Raw genomic sequence first — 21,459 nt, forward strand, 5'->3', positions numbered from 1 at the left:
CAGCTAAAAGCCTGAAGACAGTGTGCTAAGAGATATTGGAAGAAATCCATGTGCCAGCAGAGCTGCTAGATTTGGCCTTTGTGTGAATCCAAGGGAACAGTAAAGCACCTAACTGCCCAGAGTCCTAGTACGGTGAGGATACCCCTGATGAACAAGTTACTTACCTTCGGTAGCTCTTCTGGTGGATACTCTATCTAGCCACAGATTCCACACCTTTGGAATATCCCCAGGAATAAGACTAGATTCTGAAGATTTTTTAGCATAGCCCCTGTATAGTTACATGCAGCTCCACGCTGACTCTGCTCTGCCCTGAAAATTACAGCTGGAGTTGCATATAGATGCCACTCAAAATCATGGATGTCAATTTCTTCCTGGATACCAAATGCGCCCTCAGATACAGAGCCCAATAATCAATTGTTCATGCTAATGTGTAGATCTTTAATTTGAGACCTTTTTAGATGGGAAAAGAGTCCGTTCTACAGAACAGGGAGGTGCGACTGTGGTAAGGAATCTGCAGTTAGAGTACCTATCAGAAAGACAGAACTCGAAGTAAGTTGTTCTTCTGATGTGTACGTCTAACAGCAGATTCCTTATCTTTAGAATAGACACCAAAGCAGAACCCCCAGTAGTGGATCAGTGGAATGACTCCAACCAAACAGCAATGGAGCTATTCCTGTTAGACTTGGCGGTCAATGCAAGACTGCTTGGTGAATGTGTGTACTGATTCCCACTTAACAGTGTGACAAATATCCAAGACATGCAGTCCACATGCTAGTGCAGTGGTAGCAGCCTTGGCCAAGTTGGCCCTCAATACTTCAAAGGCTGTTTTTTGATTAATGTGAAACAGATCTTGATGCAGAGGGCAATTCACCTGCATTTGGTACTCTTCTGTAATGCCATCCCAAAACATTCTTTCTAGGTCAAAATGCAAAAACAACCAGTTGATAGATGGAATCCTTGACTTAATCTCAGGCACTGGCAATCGCTTTGGCCACATCCCAATCTATCATTTTTCACCCACCAAACCACCTTAGTTTGGACACAGTCATATGCAAATCAGTCTTGACCCTGCTCCTCATGGGAACAGTCCAGCGCAAACTGCCAGGCCAGGTCCTCCCTGAATCACAATACAAGCAACCCAAAACCGTTTTCTCCCTTGTTATGAGCTCATGACCTTTTGAGGGAACAGCACTGAGAGCAGGAATGGGACGTGTTCTAAATTTCGAGGAGCAATGTTTACAAGACTTCCCTCAGAGCTCAGCAACGTACAACCTTCATGGGCATCAAGGCATACTCGTAGGGATCTGTCACAGACATTTGTTTGCGACAGTCCCTAAAAGATTTCAATCCTGTTGTTTTAGTAGGGGATATATTATCTTGTACACTGGAAAGACATTTTGTAAGCTAAAAGCTCCTCCACTGAACAGAAAAAGATAGGAACTAGCTCTATATCAGCATACTAAGCTGCAGAAAGAATGGAACTGATGTCAGCGCGCTTGGGTGGCACTTATATGCAGCTCCAACCGTAATTTTAGGGCAGAGCGGAGAGGACACAGAGTCGCATAACACCACCTACTGGCTCGCAAAGACTATGATTAAGAATCTTCAAAACCAAGTTTGGTGCTTGGGGATAGTCTAAGGGTGAAGCATCTGCAGTTACAAGTATAATCAGAAACTCTTCTATAATGGTCCTATTGAGCAGCTCAAGAATCATAAAGATGAGAAATCTACACAAATCCTTTTGAGGAGAAACACTAATGGGTTCAGAGACCTCATTACAAAAAATTTGATAAAGGTGTGGCCCAAGAAGACCTATAAATGCTGGGAAAAAACCTCAACCTGGAGCACTGTTACTCATAACACAGAAATGTTTTTTTCTGTCGAACTAGGACCTAGCCAAGAGAAAGAGGGACAGGGCTTATATTCACAACAACTGACATGTTCTGTATTGCAACCTAGACATCATGCAGTACGTACAATCAATCTCTCTCTCTCTCTCTTCAGCAGTGAATGGACTCCTTGAACCCCACCTGCCCTCACCCATCAACCCCAAAGAAACCATAGCCAAGAATAAATCTTCAGGCTCATCAGAACAGCAGATATTCACCACAAGAATACAGTTCAGACCACCGTCCCTGCCCATGATTCATAATTCAACTCAAGTGAGGTAATGTGGAGAGTTTTAGAAGGTGGTGAATAAGGAGTACAGTTAAAAAATAGACTTACTCCTTGTGACATGACAGCCGAGACCCTGCAAAAAAAGAAAGAAAATAGAGTGTTAGTGTCTTTTCTGTTCCCAGAATGGTTGTTCCTGAAACGAAAACCCTAAGCGACTGCAACCAATGGCCAGCTCCAACTCCAAGACACAAATCAGTACAGTTGTAAACAAGTAGTGAGGTAACGTCAATAGTGCTATTTCTCTTTTGCTGAACCCAATATGTATAAGGGATCAGAATTACTCATATGTGGCAGCTAATTTCAACAATAACGTACACCTCATCTCTCAGGCTTTCCTCCTCCATCACACCGCTAAGCACCAAGACAAGGTAGGAGCACTTCTTCTCTGGCCACCCGCTCATGACACCAAAATGCTTCCCACAGAGGCTTACCACAAAGACCAAAGCCTTCCATCCACGCATTCCCCTGCGGTGTGGCAAAATATTTTTTCCAGAAAAGCACTTCAATACCACACAGCAGGGTATGAAGCACTATAGAAATGCTACAATACAATACAACATAAGACATCAGTGTCATTGTCAGGTAAAAAAAGACAACTAAGCCATGTTCTCTAGAAACGAAAAGGGAATGCCATCAGATTCTAACTGAACCCAAAGGAATGCACATGTACTCCAAAAGGCTGCAAGTCTGCTCAGCAGATCTTTCTCATATAAAGCACTGAAATGATCAAATACAGGACACAGATCATTTAAGCTTGTAGTTGTGATCTAGGTCCTGTAGCAGTGTTCTGACTAAGGCAATACACAGACATTGAGACTGTTTCTGCCACCGCAGTAAAAACAAGCATTTACAATGCAATGGTCTCGGCATTGTTAAAGTTAGAACTATTGGCATTGCTCATGACATTATTTTTATTTATGTTTTGGTTTTAAAACATAAATAAATGGCATTTTGTCATTTACAATGCCAATAGCGTAATCGCTCGCAAATGCATGACGTATTGCATTTACACCAACACAGAGCCACACACAAAAAGCCACCCATACACACATACAAAGCCACCCACACAGTCATTCACATAGAGCCACCCACACACACAGAGCCACCCTCACATAGAGCCACCTAGTGCAGTGCCTGTTCTCTGTGGGTGTCACTCCCATAGCATTGGTGCACTGCCTGTTCTCTGCGGGTGTCACTCTCACAGCATTGGTGCAGTGCCTGTTCTCTATGGGTGTCATTCCTATAGCACTGGTGCAGTCCCTGTCCCCTATGGGTGTCACTATCATAGCATTGGTGCAGTGCCTGTTCTCTATGGGTGTCACTCCCATTGCACTGGTGCAGTGCCTGTTCTCTATGGGTGTCATTCCCATTGCACTGGTGCAGTGCCTGTTCCCTATGGGTGTCACTCTCACCGCATTGGTGCAGTGCCTGTTCTCTATGGGTGTCATTCCCATTGCACTGGTGCAGTGCCTGTTCCCTATGGGTGTCACTATCATAGCATTGGTGCAGTGCCTGTTTTCTATGGGTGTCATTCCCATTGCACTGGTGCAGTGCCTGTTCTCTGTGGGTGTCACTCCCATAGCATTGGTGCACTGCCTGTTCTCTGTGGGTGTCACTCTCACAGCATTGGTACAGTGCCTGTTCTCTACGGGTGTCATTCATATAGCACTGGTGCAGTGCCTGTTCCCTATGGGTGTCACTATCATAGCATTGGTGCAGTGCATGTTCTCTATGGGTGTCACTCCCATTGCACTGGTGCAGTGCCTGTTCTCTGTGGGTGCCACTCCCATTGCACTGGTGCAGTGCCTGTTCTCTGTGGGTGTCATTCCTATAGCATTTATTTATTTATTTTATTTAGTGTGTTTTATATAGCGCACGGCTACCCCAACGGGGTGTCCCGGCGCTTCTGAGAGTGTATATGAATCTTACTCCAGAGGGAATCAGCAAAAGAGAAGTGTTTTTAGGGCCTTACCGAAGGGGAACTCATCAGGAATAATCCTGATGGAAAGAGGTAATTCATTCCAGTGCGAGGCGGCACAGACCTGGAAGGTTTTCCCTCCAGAGCGAGTTTTATTGAATCTAGGAGTGATCAGAAGATTTTTGGTATCAGAGCGGAGAGCTCTCACATTTTTGTAGGGGCGCAGACAAGACAACAGGTAGGCAGAGCCTCGACCTTTTATAGCCCTGTGGGCCAATGTGAGGGTTTTGAATTCAACTCTCTTCTGTATTGGCAGCCAATGAAGCGAGCGGCGATGGAAGGAAATGTGTTCTCTTAGGGAAATACCACAAACTAAACGAACTGTTGCATTTTGAACTGTCTGTAGTCGATGGCATAGCCCTGCGGCCAAACCGATGTACAGACCGTTGGCATAGTCCAAGTGAGAAGTAATCAGCGCTTGGACTATAGCTCTCCTGGTGTTATTGGGGAGGAAATTGATGAATTTTTTTACCATCCTAATTTTGGAAAAGCAAGCCGCTGATACTGTCTGTACTTGGTTTTGAAAAGAGAGGTTGGAATCCCATCTGACACCCAAGTTTTTTACAGATTCCTTAGGTTTAGGGGGGGGGGGCTTAAATCAAGTGGCCACCAAAGATTGGGGTCCAGGGGTGAAGGCTGATGGAAAAAAAGGACCTCGGTTTTCCCGGCGTTAAGTCGGAGGCAGTTGTTATCCATCCAGAGTGATATTTTTCGCAGGCAGTCTTTTAACGGATCAAAGGTCGAATGGGAAAGTTTATCATAGGCGAACATAAGTTGAATATCGTCCGCGTATGAGGTTGCTTTAATTCCGGACTGGGCGATCATCTCGGCAAGCAGGGAAAGATAAACATTAAAAAGGAGGGGGCTGAAGGAGGAGCCCTGAGGGACTCCCCACTTAAGCGGCCGACTGTTGGACGTGTACGGGGGGTGAAGACCGCCTGGGTCCTGTTAGTCAAAAAGGAGGATAGCCACCTCAAGGCCTGGCCTTGAATACCCTTGGAATGGAGCCGATCCAACAGGACAGAGTGGGATACAGTGTCGAATGCTGCCGACAAGTCAAGCAGCACCAACACCGTCTTTGAGCCTCCATCAAGTTTCCAGCGGACAGCATCGGCCATCTCTATCAGAGCTGATTCTGTGCTGTAGCCGTGTCTAAATCCATGTTGTGAATCATGGAAGGCCCCATTAGATTCCAAGAAATTTGCAAGTTGTTTTTGTACTAGTTTTTCCAATACCTTGGCTGGAGCCGGCAGCAGAGATATAGGTCTATAGTTTGCCGGCTCATTAGGATCAGCATTAGCCTTTTTCAGGATTGGAACTAGTCGTGCCTGCTTCCATGAGTCTGGAAAGATGCCAGTCTGGAGAGAGTCATTCCAAATACCGTTCAGGATAGGATTGAGTAGGGGAGCCAAGGCTTTATATTGTTTCGCCGGCCATGGGTGAGTTTTACAGGTGGTGGCAGCTCCTGGGGCTCATTGGGGGCGCTACGCTTTTAAACAGCATTGGCTAACTTTTATCTGCAGTGATTACTACTGCTTGTTATTTTAAAATCCTTTTCATTGTTTAATTATTCGTTTGAAAGCAGTCAGCTGTACTTGATTGTGTCTTTTAATATTGTACTGGTGCATCTGCACAGAACTACTTACGGTCTTGGCTTCCTTGCCCCGGTCCCGCGCGGCTCCTAGTGCCGATTGCGTGGAGGGCAGCTCCCTCAGCGCGGCTTCCTGTGCCGGCCAGCTGAAGAGCAGGCGCCATCTTAGGAGCAGCCGGAAGGGCGGGCGCACCGCAGGCAGCGGTCTAGCGGCCCGAGGCTGCTCCCTACAAAGCGCACAAGTGTTACCGGAAGCGCAGAGGACGGGCGCAGCGGGCGCGCCTTGAGCGCGCCGAAGGTGCGCCTAAGGTAAGCCCGTCTGCGCACGTCCGCGGCCAGACGGGGCTAGGGGCACGGCATTATGCCAATTTCCGTTCCTATTCGGCTGACCAACTCTGCGCTTACCAAGGTCCCTGGGATCTAGATCCTGTAATTCAGGGCCACGTCTGTCACATGGGTATTGCGAGAGATTCACCTTCACCTTCACTTCCCCTGAACACTCCCCATCTGTTATCATTCACTTCCCCACCCTTCAGGGCTACTTCAAACTCCACTGCCTCTTCTACCCCTGCCCCCCGGTAACCTCTATCCCCTCCATCTCAGCTTATTTGTTAAACACCCGCTCGGCAGTTAAACACCAGTCAGACCTGTTTATTTTTTTGGACACTCATAAACCGGACCTAATGTTCCTTACGGAAACTTGGCTTCGCCCCGAGTCCCTGCCCAGCCTCCTGGCCGCCCTGCGAGCGGACCGACCCCCTGGTAGGGCAGGAGGAGGGGTGGCCATGCTCGTCCGTACTGACATTCAGTTCCAACTTCTCCCCTCCCCCTCGATCTCCGAGGTGGACATTTTGATTGCCCGCTCTGTGTCTCTTAAAAACCCCATTACTTGCGTTCTGATGTATCGTCCACCCCAACCTATGTCTCACTTTCTCCCGGCCCTTCAGGATCTATTGGCCACACTTATTGTAAACCACTCAGCGGTCCTGGTGCTGGGAGACTTCAATTTTTGGCCCTCAGCCCCAGCGGAAACCGCACTATCCAAAGAATTCACTGAGCTGCTTGTCAGCTTAAACATTATTTCTCACGTTCACACTCCCACACATGTTCTTGGCCACACTCTGGACCAAATCTGGTCTCTTAACATTCCTACTTCTGCCCCGATTGTTACCCCCTGTCTGTGGTCTGACCACCTTCTGATCTCCTTTTCTCTAGACCTGAACTCAGCTTACAGACCTCCCCGCCCTAAAAATATCTGGGCGCGTAACTGGGGAAAAGTTAACATTCCAGCTTTGTGCTCCTCTCTTTCCATCTCTAGCCCTGCTAGTGATAAACTTCTTATTCCATCTCAGGCGGAGGCTATAAAATAAATGGCTAACCACCTCATGTGATCAGGTGGCCCCCCTCAAGCGCGTCCAGGTGAAGCGTACTCACCACGCGAACAAGTGGTTCAATCAGGAGCTCAAGGAGAAAAATTGGCGGCCCGCCAAGCAGAGCGCACCTGGAGACGCACCTATAGTGAGACCTTGAAAACCCGGTACCACCTTATTCAGGCGGAATACAAGAGTGCCATCTTGAAGGCAAAAATTTCTTATTTTTCTGGTAAGATTTTGCAGGCAGAGAACAAATCGAGGGACATTTTTGCCACAGTTTTTGACCTGGCCTCCTCGGACAGAACTACCGCCAAACCGGCTCCTTCTCAAAATTTATGTGATTCCCTGAATAATTTTTTTATTAGTAAAATCGAAGGCATCAAGTCAAATATTTCCCCTCCATCTACTTCATTTTGTGACACTGTCCCACCTAACAATTCTTATCACCTTGACCAATTAGCTCCGCTATCGGAGGAGACTTTTTTCTCTATTCTCCCCAGCATTAAATCTGGTTCTCCTGCAGATGTCTGCCCGGCCTACATCATGAGCGACATCTTCCGGACCTATTCCGTTCCCCCCCTGACTTTTCTCAACGCGTCCCTTAAAACAGGTTTAGTCCCTTTCTCCCACAAAGCAGCTACGATTGTTCCTATTTTAAAAAAGCCGGGCGCCGACCCCACCATGCCAGCCAACTATCGTCCCATCTCCCACCTTCCCTACTTGGCTAAAGTGCTGGAGCGGCATATTACACTTACCCTTAGTTCTTTCATCGAGTCTAGTGGGTACCTCGCTCCCTCTCAAGCGGGCTTTCGTCCCCTTCACTCCACCGAAAAGGTGGTAGTGTCCGTTATGGACACACTGAGAGAGGGGCTCGATTCCAATCTTGCACAAGCGCTGATTCTCCTCGATTTATCCGCCGCCTTTGACACGGTTGATCATACCATCCTTCTTTCCCGTGTCAAGGCGGCGGGCATCGGGGGCTCTGCCCTCACGTGGGTGACCTCATTTCTTAGTGATCGCACCCAAGCTGTCCACCTGGCAGACTTTTCTTCAGCGGCTCAAAAAGTACAATGTGGTGTCCCTCAAGGCTCGTCTCTTTCCCCTCTTCTCTTTAATTTATATATTTTCCCACTTATTTTTGCTTTACAGCAGAGGGAGGTCACAGTTTTCAATTATGCTGATGACCTCCAACTTATTTTCACTCTGTCTAACTCCTCTCACTCCATTCATAGCTTCCAGTCAGTGATGGTCTTTATCAGGGATTGGATGAGTTTGAACCACCTGAAACTCAACCCTGATAAAACCGAACTTGTCCTGACTGGAGGCAAACTCAACCCTTGGTCCTCTGCTTTTTGGCCCCCTTCACTTGGTCCCTCCCCTTCTCCTTCCTCTTCTGTTAAAACCTTGGGGATCACGCTCAATCAACATCTCACCCTTCATTCACATATTAGCACGGTGGTGTCTTCTTGTTTTTTTATGTTGCGGACTATCCGCAAGATATCTCGTTTTTTCTCTACCTCTGCCCTCAAGCTCATAGTCATGGCGATGGTTCTTTCCCGCCTTGACTATGGCAATGTACTGTACAACGGTATTCCCAGCTATGCCCTCCGCCGGCTTCAGCTGGTGCAGAATCAAGCTGCCCGCTTGGTTCTCAATCTACCCAGATTTGAGCACATTACCCCATCCCTCGGCTCCCTGCATTGGCTTCCAATAAAAGAAAAAGCCCTGTTCAAACTTGGATGCCTGACTTTTCAGGCCCGCGCTGGGACAGCCCCTGCCTTCATCAAAGCCAACATCCATCATTACATTCCGGGCAGATAGCTGCGCTCTTCTTCCCTCTCTCTTCTAGTTGTACCTCGTTACAAGAAATGTAGGACAGGAGGCCGCAAGTTTTCTGTCCTAGCCCCGTCCTTTTGGAACTCCCTGCCCCTCCCTATTCGAACTTCTGTATCTTACATGGAGTTCCGCAGGAGACTGAAAACCCATTTGTTTTCACAGGCTTTCTCATCCTAACTAAATTGGTTCCCCCTGCTAAAGTTGTTATAGCTGTTTTGTCCCCGCAGCGCCATGAAACCGCCAGGTAAACGCGCGCTATATAAATATTTTGAAAATTCAAATTCAAATTCAAATTTAAATGGGTCAGTTGGCGAACCCGATTTGCATTTGGATAGTTCTGCCAGAGAGAGATCAAGGGAAATTTCTTCAAAGTTGGTAAAGGTCTTTGAAGGTACTATGTCAGGGATGGTGATCGGTGTGGACTTATGGAAAGGGTCAGGAGGATTTTTACTGGGGAAAGAGTCATAGATAGTGGCAATTTTGTCCTCAAAATAGTCGGACAAACGATTGCAAAGGGATTGAGAGACAGGGGACTGGCGTTTTATGGCCAGAGGATCGGTAAATGATCTCACCGTCTGAAAAATCTCCCTAGCAGAACCATGAGCTTTGTTAATTTTATCCTCAAGGTGTGCTCTTTTATGATATATGATCTTTTTCCTGTACCTTTTAAGTGCTAGTTTATATTCTTTTTTACTATCAGGAGAGTATGAGAGTCTCCAGCGTCGTTCCAAGAGTTTGCAGGACGATTTCCATTTACGTAGTTCTTCAGAGAACCACGGTGCTGAGGGGGCAGAGCGAAATGTTTTAATTGGTCTAATGGGGGCAATTGAGTCAATAGCCGAGGAGATCCAACTATTAAAATTGTTCAGCCTAGAGTCTAGATCAATGGCCTCCCTCGGGGCTGTGGTACCCAGGTGGACTCCAAGACTGGCCGGAGACACATCACTCCAATTGCGCCCGAAGGTTTTAGCCTGAACACAAGGTCGTTTTTGATGGGATAAACAGATAGAAAACGGAATTAAATAGTGGTCGGACCAAATCACTGGGTAAGGATGACCCATGATTAAGTCAGACAAATTAGAGCAAATCAGGTCGAGAGTATGTCCCGCCTTATGAGTGGGGTAACAGATCCATTGTTTTAGGCCACCGTCCAAAAGTGTGGAGAGAAAGTTGGAACTTGTCAAATCTGAGGTGTCCTCCGCATGGAGATTAAAGTCTCCAAGTAGGGTGAAATTTGCATAACGCGAACTGGCCTGCAGAATATAGTCTAGTAGGTTTGGCAGGGAAGAGATCTTAGATTTAGGGGGTCGATAGACTAACAGGCCTGAAAGGGTAATATTAGCCGTAAAATGAATGCAAAAAGGGAGGGCCTCAATAGAGTCTATTTGAGTATAGGGAAATGAGGAAATAGTCCATGCTGATCTATAGATTATGGCAATGCCGCCGCCACGGGTTCTGCTGTTTCTGTTCTCACAGAGAATGTTGTATCCTACAGGGATGGCAAGGGCTAGGGCGGGGTTGGAATCCTCTCCGAGCCAAGTTTCTGTCAGAAAAAGAATGTCCCAGTTATTGTCTGATAAGGACGATACTATGTCATGAGAATGTTTTACCAAGGAGCGACAATTATGAGGCCTGCCTTGATCCTGACATTTTTATTAATGGGAGTGGACCGCTTACAATTCATACTAAAGGGACAGCGGGAAACAGGAATGCCATCTGTCTGATCGGAATAGCAGGGCACACACGGAAAGTTAGAGGTGGTCAAATCAGAGGGAAGGGAATGGGAAAAAACACAATGGGAAGGTCATAGATTAAATAATGTATTCCTATCATACCTATAAATATGAGGAAACACATGGTCTGTGGCCCTGGCCACGGTCTGGTCGCGGACGGGCGCAGACTGGCAGGACTCTGGCACGACTCCGGCGCAGGTCCGGGGCATCCGCATTGCGCGTCCGCTGCGCGGAGTTATGCAGTGCAGTGCCTGATCCCTATGGGTGTCACTCTCACAGCATTGGTGCAGTGCCTGATTTCTATGGGTGTCACTCCCATTGCACTAGTGCAGTGCCTGTTCTCTGTGGGTGTCACTCCCATAGCATTGGTGCACTGCCTGTTCTCTATGGGTGTCACTCTCACAGCATTGGTGCAGTGCCTGTTCTCTATGGGTGTCATTCCTATAGCACTGGTGCAGTGCCTGTTCCCTATGGGGGTCACTATCATAGCATTGGTGCAGTGCCTGTTTTCTATGGGTGTCACTCCCATTGCACTAGTGCAGTGCCTGTTCTCTGTGGGTGTCACTCCCATAGCATTGGTGCACTGCCTGTTCTCTATGGGTGTCACTCTCACAGCATTGGTGCAGTGCCTGTTCTCTATGGGTGTCATTCCTATAGCACTGGTGCAGTGCCTCTTCCCTATGGGGGTCACTATCATAACATTGGTGCAGTGCCTGTTCTCTATGGGTGTCATTCCCATTGCACTGGTGCAGTGCCTGTTCCCTATGGGTGTCACTATCATAGCTTTGGTGCAGTGCCCGTTTTCTATGGGTGTCACTCCCATTGCACTGGTGCAGTGCCTGTTCTCTGTGGGTGTCATTCCCATAGCATTTGTGCAGTGCCTGTTCTCTGTGGGTGTCACTCTCACAGCATTGGTGCAGTGCCTGTTCTCTATGGGTGTCATTCCTATAGCACTGGTGCAGTGCCTGTTCCCTATGGGTGTCACTATCATAGCATTGGTGCAGTGCCTGTTCTCTATGGGTGTCACTCCCATTGCACTGGTGCAGTGCCTGTTCTCTGTGGGTGTCACTCCCATTGCACTGGTGCAGTGCCTGTTCTCTGTGGGTGTCATTCCTATAGCATTGGTGCAGTGCCTGATCCCTATGGGTGTCACTCTCACAGCATTGGTGCAGTGCCTGTTCTCTATGGGTGTCATTCCTATAGCATTGGTGCAGTGCCTGTTCCATATTGGCTGTCACTATCATAGCATTGGTGCAGTGCCTGTTCTCTATGGGTGTCACTCCCATTGCACTGGTGCAGTGCCTGTTCTCTGTGGGTGTCATTCCTATTGCATTGGTGCAGTGCCTGTTCCCTATGGTTGTCACTATCATAGCATTGGTGCAGTGCCTGTTCTCTATGGGTGTCACTCCCATTTCACTGGTGCAGTGCCTGTTCTCTTTGGGTGTCACTCCCATAGCATTGGTGCACTGCCTGTTCTCTATGGGCATCACTCTCACAGCATTGGTGCTGTGCCTGTTCTCTATGGGTGTCATTCCTATACCACTGGTGCAGTGCCTGTTCCCTATGGGTGTCACTATCATAGCATTGGTGCAGTGCCTGTTCTCTATGGGTGTCACTCCCATTGCACTGGTGCAGTGCCTGTTCTCTGTGGGTGTCATTTCCATTGCACTGGTGCAGTGCCTGTTCTCTGTGGGAGTCATTCCTATAGCATTGGTACAGTGCCTGATCCCTATGGGTGTCACTCTCACAGCATTGGTGCAGTGCCTGTTCTCTATGGGTGTCATTCCTATAGCATTGGTGCAGTGCCTGTTCCCTATGGTTGTCACTTCATAGCATTGGTGCAGTGCCTGTTCTCTATGGGTGTCACTCCCATTGCACTGGTGCAGTGCCTGTTCTCGGTGGGTGTCACTCCCATAGCATTGGTGCAGTGCCTGTTCTCTATGGGTGTCACTCTCAGCATTGGTGCAGTGCCTGTTCTCTATGGGTGTCATTACTATACCACTGGTGCAGTGCCTGTTCCCTATGGTTGTCACTATCATAGCATTGGTGCAGTGCCTGTTCTCTATGGGTGTCACTCCCATTGCACTGGTGCAGTGCCTGTTCTCTGTGGGTGTCACTCCCATTGCACATAGCATTGGTGCAGTGCCTGTTCTCTATGGGTGTCACTCCCATTGCACTGATGCAGTGCCTGTTCTCTGTGGGTGTCACTCCCATTGCACTGGTGCAGTGCCTGTTCTCTGTGGGTGTCACTCCCATAGTGCCTGTTCTCTATGGGTGTCATTCACATTGCACTGGTGCAGTACCTGTTCTCTATGGGTTGCATTCCTATAGCATTGGTGCAGTGCCTGTTCCCTATGGTTGTCACTATCATAGCATTGGTGCAGTGCCTGTTCTCTATGGGTGTCATTCCCATTGCACTGGTGCAGTGCCTGTTCTCTGTGGGTTTCACTCCCATTGCACTGGTGCAGTGCCTGTTCCCTATGGGTGTCACTCTCACAGCATTGGTGCAGTGCCTGTTCTCTATGGGTGTCACTCTCATAGCATTTGTGCAGTGCCTGTTCTCTGTGGGTGTCACTCTCACAGCATTGGTGCAGTGCCTGTTCTCTATGGGTGTCATTCCTATAACACTGGTGCAGTGCCTGTTCCCTATGGGTGTCACTATCATAGCATTGGTGCAGTGCCTGTTCTCTATGAGTGTCACTCCCATTGCACTGGTGCAGTGCCTGTTCTCTGTGGGTGTCACTCCCATTGCACTGGTGCAGTGCCTGTTCTCTGTGGGTGTCATTCCTATAGCATTGGTGCAGTGCCTGATCCCTATGGGTGTCACTCTCACAGCATTGGTGCAGTGCCTGTTCTCTATGGGTGTCATTCCTATAGCACTGGTGCAGTGCCTGTTCCCTATGGGGGTCACTATCATAGCATTGGTGCAGTGCCTGTTCTCTATGGGTGTCACTCCCATTGCACTGGTGCAGTGCCTGTTCTCTGTGGGTGTCACTCCCATTGCACTGGTGCAGTGCCTGTTCTCTATGGGTGTCACTCTCACAGCACTGGTGCAGTGCCTGTTCCCTATGGGTGTCACTATCATAGCATTGGTGCAGTGCCTGTTCTCTATGAGTGTCACTCCCATTGCACTGGTGCAGTGCCTGTTCCCTATGGGTGTCACTATCATAGCTTTGGTGCAGTGCCCGTTTTCTATGGGTGTCACTCCCATTGCACTGGTGCAGTGCCTGTTCTCTGTGGGTGTCACTCCCATAGCATTTGTGCAGTGCCTGTTCTCTGTGGGTGTCACTCTCACAGCATTGGTGCAGTGCCTGTTCTCTATGGGTGTCATTCATATAGCACTGGTGCAGTGCCTGTTCCCTATGGTGTCACTATCATAGCATTGGTGCAGTGCCTGTTCTCTATGGGTGTCACTCCCATTGCACTGGTGCAGTGCCTGTTCTCTGTGGGTGTCACTCCCATTGCACTGGTGCAGTGTCTGTTCTCTATGGGTGTCACTCTCACAGCATTGGTGCAGTGCCTGTTCTCTATGGGTGTCATTCCTATAACACTGGTGCAGTGCCTCTTCCCTATGGGGGTCACTATCATAACATTGGTGCAGTGCCTGTTCTCTATGGGTGTCATTCCCATTGCACTGGTGCAGTGCCTGCTCCCTATGGGTGTCACTATCATAGCTTTGGTGCAGTGCCCGTTTTCTATGGGTGTCACTCCCATTGCACTGGTGCAGTGCCTGTTCTCTGTGGGTGTCACTCCCATAGCATTTGTGCAGTGCCTGTTCTCTGTAGGTGTCACTCTCACAGCATTGGTGCAGTGCCTGTTCTCTATGGGTGTCATTCCTATAGCACTGGTGCAGTGCCTGTTCCCTATGGGTGTCACTATCATAGCATTGGTGCAGTGCCTGTTCTCTATGGGTGTCACTCCCATTGCACTGGTGCAGTGCCTGTTCTCTGTGGGTGTCACTCCCATTGCACTGGTGCAGTGCCTGTTCTCTGTGGGTGTCATTCCTATAGCATTGGTGCAGTGCCTGATCCCTATGGGTGTCACTCTCACAGCATTGGTGCAGTGCCTGTTCTCTATGGGTGTCATTCCTATAGCATTGGTGCAGTGCCTGTTCCCTATGGCTGTCACTATCATAGCATTAGTGCAGTGCCTGTTCTCTATGGGTGTCACTCCCATTGCACTGGTGCAGTGCCTGTTCTCTGTGGGTGTCATTCCTATTGCATTGGTGCAGTGCCTGTTCCCTGTGGTTGTCACTATCATAGCATTGGTGCAGTGCCTGTTCTCTATGGGTGTCACTCCCATTTCACTGGTGCAATGCCTGTTCTCTGTGGGTGTCACTCCCATAGCATTGGTGCACTGCCTGTTCTCTATGGGCATCACTCTCACAGCATTGGTGCAGTGCCTGTTCTCTATGGGTGTCATTCCTATACCACTGGTGCAGTGCCTGTTCCCTATGGGTGTCACTATCATAGCATTGGTGCAGTGCCTGTTCTCTATGGGTGTCACTCCCATTGCACTGGTGCAGTGCCTGTTCTCTGTGGGTGTCATTTCCATTGCACTGGTGCAGTGCCTGTTCTCTGTGGGAGTCATTCCTATAGCATTGGTACAGTGCCTGATCCCTATGGGTGTCACTCTCACAGCATTGGTGCAGTGCCTGTTCTCTATGGGTGTCACTCCCATTGCACTGGTGCAGTGCCTGTTCTCTGCGGGTGTCACTCCCATTGCACTGGTGCAGTGCCTGTTCTATGTGGGTGTCATTCCTATAGCATTGGTGCAGTGCCTGATCCCTATGGGTGTCACTCTCACAGCATTGGTGCAGTGCCTGTTCTCTATGGGTGTCATTCCTATAGCATTGGTGCAGTGCCTGTTCCCTATGGTTGTCACTATCATAGAATTGGTGCAGTGCCTGTTTCCTATGGGTGTCACTCCCATTGCACTGGTGCAGTGCCTGTTCTCTGTGGGTGTCACTCCCATAGCATAACTTGCAAGCACAGAATAAATAAATGTGGCACGTTTATTATTACAAGAGGTGTGTACATGAAGGGTTCTTTTGTGCTGAGGTGACACTATAGGTGGTTATGCATTCTACCTAGTTTTGAAGAGTACAGAAGAGGTCTGCGTTAATACTAACAAGTGGTATGGCATCTGGCTTCAATTACCACAGGCCCACAAGCTTTGGCAGGGAGCCAGCATGCGCGCACACACAGCTGAAAAAAAAATGACCTGGATAAGGTGAATGTGCACAGAGCATCTGGCTTCAATTACCACAGCCCCTGACAGCTGGTAATTGATGAAATATAGACTTCTGGTGCGCGTCCTCACACGGAATATGCAGGAAGCGGAGCAGCTCAAAAGCCTATGGCCTATTGCATGCTAGCTTGTAAAAACACAGCCATGCGCGGGCCAATTGACATGCAGCTGCCATAAATTCCGAACCCATTTCACGTGCTTCTCTGGAATGTCTAGGTTAGCTCGCCGAACTGCTCTCTAGAGGACCCTGAAGCCACACCCACTTTGTGGGATGTAGGCCGAGCCCTAAAAAGGGCACATATAGTTCTGGTGTGATGAGTGATACACAGTATACTTTGACACTTCAACACACAAAAGCAATCACTGTGGATGCTAGTCCTGTGGGAACCATACTTGTTTAATATGGATCAGGTCCTTATTCACCGCTACACAACACTGCTTATGCTTGACCAAGCTCAACAAGGCATATTCTCGAGAAAGAAAGTCTGACCAAAGTGGAAGTGCTTGTTATTTGTTTGTGTATGGCAAGGAATCCATAGTTATCAGTGATTCACTGGCACCTGCATCCATCTTTGGAAACTCTAAGAGTAAGATACCACCTCATACTGAAAGATGGGGGTCCATCACTGCAGGAATTTAGATTCCATAACACACATTAGCCTAGAAAGGACCTTTACTTCTTGACATTTTCCACAGCCAACCATGACTGCTGAGCCACACCATGTGAAGTAAGCCAGCTCAGCAGCCTCAAATAAGACTTCCATTATCAAGGCCACTCAAGAATGTGCTGAATTGGACGCCCTGTAGAACATATAATGTTCTGCCTACAATAAGGGCTCACAAAACACAAACTCACTGTTAGTTCCTGAATGGTACATTGTCGCGAACAGTTGAAAGATTCATTCTTGTTGTGTAGAGAGTTACACCTTGACCAGGAATTCCTCATTTTTCAAAGTGCTCAAGGGAGCACTGCACGAGTGAAGTCCCATCAGGAAAATAGAAAATGGACATGGAATTTCATAAAGAGCAAGCGCTAATATATTTCCTAGATTTTTCTAGGAACAAAGAGGTTGGCTTTCTAGACCCAGTGGTGCCTTCACCCTCAAGTGCCCATTTCTCATTCTTACTCTTCAACCACTCTCAAGCCTAACCTCCAAGTTTTCTTGGATCTCCTTACAGGTTCATCACATTAAAGGTGTAGGTCATATTGTTAGTTCGTTGAGGGGCTTGGACCATCATAATTTTGCAGTCTCATGCTACCCAACATGTGAAAGGCAACTAAAGAGGCAGGGTCAGCTGACCCCTGCTAAGTGTTGGGGAGTGCATATTCCCTTAGAGAGTCTCGGACTCTGTTCTGCAGGTTCTGCTGATCAAAAGATCTGAAACGTAAAAAAGCTGCAAATGTTTAAATATAGCTTATTGCTGTGATCCGGGACCTCTGATAGTGTTTTAACAAGACTTACAAATATGAGCCCCGACAAACGATGACACCAAATGCAAGGCAGTGATTTGTTGTGCAACAGTGAGATACCCAGGGGTTCCCTATTAGGAAACAGCACAGGAAATATTGTTGCGGATTATGCTGCTTGGATTGGCCAGGTCTCCAGAACGCAGGCCACGCTGATTTATTTTCTTGACAACATCACTGCTATTACCAAGGGCACATAAAGTGCTGATGCTGGATTCTAACTGAATCCCCCCGGCTTTCTATTAGTCACGACATGCAAGCGTGGATGTCCCTCCCGCTGTCTCTTTATTTAGGCAATTTATAATGCGAACAGCTACCCCAAAGGGTTTCCTGGTGCAGGACAGACGCAGATATGATGACCCAGAACCGTGACTTAGAGTAGTCAAATCTTCAGACGTTTGCGAAAAGTGAGTAGTGAATTACAATTTCTAAGAGCATCAAGCAAAGAACTCCACAATTTTGGACTTAAGTAGGCAAAAGATGGGCCTTTCGTGCTGGTTAGATGAAACCTTGGTACAGTGAAAAAAGCTTGATTCGAAGACCTCAAAGATAAGGAACTACCAGTTCCTGCATGTAGCGTGGCACTAAGCCCGGTCTGACTTTCAACATATAGCATAGTGCTTTGAACTCAATGCGTTTAGAAACCTTGAACTAATGCAGTTCCTAAAACAGATGAGAGACTGCAATGTATTTTGGTAAACAAAAGAGCACCCTAGCAGCGGCCTTTTGGACCATCTGTAAACAATGGACAGAGATCTTATTCACTCCAGGTACAGAACATTGCCATAATCTGATTTGGATATGACCAAAGCCTGTATTACAGCCCTTTAAACTGCTAAGGGAACTAAACATGGAAGTTTTTTCAGCCATTTAAGGGTTGCAAAACAGGTGGCAGTTACTTTAGTCACCTGTGGTTTCAAGGAAAGCTTTTCATCAGTCAAAAAGCTCAGATTTTTCACCTTCATAGATGGAGTGGGCAGAGTTCCTAAGGATTCTGACCAGTGTCCTTGGCCCCAAAGAGAGGTGTTATTACACAGAACAATAACCTCAGTCTTGTCACCATTAAGCTTGAGTGATTTTTTTTCCATCCATGAGACGATTTCCAGCATACCCCTGTTCAGACAGGTCATGGTTCTGTGCCGATGATAAAGAAAAGATGATCCGCGTATCATCGGAGTATGAAAAAGGGTAAGCCCGCAACTCCCTATAAGGACCACTAACGGGCAGACATAGATGTTAAATAACACAGGGCTTAGAGTAGAAGAACCCTGTGGGACTCCTGACATCAAAGCTTTTTGCTTGGATCTTACATTAGATGAAAAAACTTGGAACGTTCAGTCTTTTAGAAAGGAAGCCACCTCAAGGCAGAAACTTTGTCACATGGCCGATAGGGGCATTGTTGACATCGCTAAGTTAGCATGAGTCCAGCAGCCATGATGCAGCTTTTGCGTACGTTACTAGATGGCTTTATTTTTGCAAGACTCTGTTTATGCCTTTCACATGAGAACCCTCTGAGAACCCTCTGCTTTGTTCATTCTCTGCTTGTTCCTAGAGTTTAGTCTGAACAATGTGAGCAAGGTCGATAAACAATGCCCCTTGTTATTCTGTTCTGGTCCGTCCCAAGCACCTAGACAAAACATGCTAATGAAGCTGCTGCTGGAAACTCGTACTTTGATATTATGGGGACACATATTTAGGTAAGACACACTTGGGGAGAGAATCCTTGCAAGATGGCGCCACCAACGTTCGACCTGGTACTTATTTCCGAGAACCCTGAGTAGCAATTGTGCTAGTCAACAAGACCAAGTGACTTAAATCTGTTGACCAGGATAGAGTGAGGCACAGTGTCAAATGATGGGAAAGATTGCATTATTGAAGATGATCACCATTCCTAAAGTTGAATATATATTAAAAAATGATTGCTTAAGCCTACCTCATGGCTTTATGCACACTCTGGCTTTGCAGCTGAGATCTTTCTTATGAACAAGGGCCACCCTCGAGTCTCATTCATTAACTGGTGCAAACCAGCATACAGAGATAGCCTAGCAATGATTCCATGTCTTATAGTAGGGCCACACACTTGATTGTGGTGAATTACTGGTTCTATATCTCCTAGACTGGAACAGTATCAGATACAGCATATGCAGCTGAATTATGGTGACTGCGAAAAGCCTCCAATAATTTTCTGTATGGTGAGAAGCTCCCACTTGGAGCCCCACTGCCACAAAAGTAGTTATACCAACAGGAAGGGAGCAGCATACACACATTGGCTGTGCTGATAGGTTGACAGGCCAACCCCCCTACGGTTGGGGACCACCTCTCCGTAGGTGGCTCCTTTTGAGGGCTTTGAGGGGGGAGGGCGGTGGGGGTATAGTCACTAAAATCATTTTCAGAAATCAGAGGAGTTTGAATCGCTTCACCACTGCCTAAGCTAAAGGCCAACACAAGTTGATTTTTCAATGCCTGGGATCCACAACGGACAGGCTTTGAATGCTCCTACATCAGACAGCATCCGGTTAACAACCTGAATGAACTGTGACTGCCCCCTGCTGAATCTGCAACAACCGCTGTTTAAAGTCAACCCTCTGATGGTGTTACCATCAGGTATCACCTATGTGCCCATCGACTATCGAAATTGAGCACTATGTCTACCAACGGAGCAGTCTGGCAGTCTTTAAACATTTTCTGATGTTGAGGTGAGAAACTCATCCCTCATGGTGATAACTTTTTAAAACAATGTCTTCATTTAACAATGTCTTCATTTTAAACTGCATTTACAAACAAAACAAATGGAACAAAAGAACAACGGTAGAATGTGCAGAACTGCGTCATATAGTGATACAGTAGTGGCACTGGGGTAAAGATACAGGTTGCCGGCCAATAACTAACATCAAGATAGTACTTTACTCCGATACATGTGAAATATTACATTATTGTGACGTGTTTTAGTCAGCTCAGCTTTAAATAATTGGACCACAACATACATATACACATTCATAAAAATGATCTCAGAAAGAAAGCATATACAAGCACATAGTGTGCACAGGAACTATCAATTTGCTGTTATTCCAACCACCATCAATATTTACCATGTACAAAATACATCAGCCCCGGTTGGGGGGTTACTGCATATCCTCCAGGTTGGTGCTCCCTATCACCAAGTAAGTCTATTGAGTCCAAGTTTGAGGAATGTATGACGTTACAACGCATACATTCACAACACATACCATTACAACGAAACTTTTACAACGCACGATCCATTACAACGCATGCCATTACAACGCAGATGCTATTACAATGCATGGGTAAGTATTTTTTTTATTTTAATTAATGGGAATGTAATAGTAGTGTAAATGTTGGATAGTGTAGGGGTTAAAATTACTATTCGAACTCCAGGGGGGGTGTAATAGTAGGGTAAGTGTTGGACAGTGTAGGGGTTAAAATTACTATTCTAACTCCAGGGGGTGTAATAGTAGGGTAAGTGTTGGATAGTGTAGGGGTTAAAATTAAATTTAATACTTACCCACACTTACGTTGTAATGGCATGCGTTGTAATAGCATCTGCGTTGTAATGGCATGCGTTTTAATGGATCCTGCGTTGTAAAAGTTTTGTTGTAATGGTAGTGCGTTGTGAAAGTTTCGTTGTAATGGCTGTTTCCCAGTTTGAGGGGCTCCCTCAGAAGCTTCTTTTGCCAAGTATTGCCTGAGGGGCGCCCAGATATACTGTGGCCACTAAGCATATGGCTGAGTAGTGGCATAAGTAAATTAAGTCCGCTAGCCACTTGCTCCACCTGACTGCCACTCTTCTCCAAACTATCATCAAGCCATGACTATAATCTCCTTAAGTGATTCGGAAGCTCTTTTAGGGTACAAAAGCAAAGCTATTTTTGGAGACGTAGGTACCCGTGTTCAACCATCTTTGAGATAGTTTTAAATAAGGGCCCAGAGTTCAGAAGAATCAGTATAAGGGTAGGCCAAGAGTATTAAGCCATGTTCTTACATGTTGTAACCAGGGGAAAGTATGATTTCTATCTAGTTCCAAAATGTCCTTG

The 21,459-nt window shown here is 47.1% G+C and overlaps 1 protein-coding gene across 2 annotated transcripts in view; it reads right to left on the minus strand.

The window, feature by feature from the left end:
• The window catches only part of IL17RA (interleukin 17 receptor A), a 264,599-nt gene that overhangs the window by 178,397 nt on the left and 64,743 nt on the right, over positions 1 to 21,459 (minus strand). For both annotated transcript variants that reach the window (XM_078673656.1, XM_078673657.1), the window contains exon 2: positions 2,227 to 2,251. In XM_078673656.1, the coding sequence (XP_078529782.1) occupies positions 2,227 to 2,251 (25 nt within the window). The remainder of the gene's footprint in view (positions 1 to 2,226; positions 2,252 to 21,459) is intronic.

Source organism: Lissotriton helveticus, chromosome 1_1, assembly GCF_964261635.1.
Source record: "Lissotriton helveticus chromosome 1_1, aLisHel1.1, whole genome shotgun sequence".
In the NCBI taxonomy this organism is placed as follows: Eukaryota; Metazoa; Chordata; class Amphibia; order Caudata; family Salamandridae; genus Lissotriton; species Lissotriton helveticus.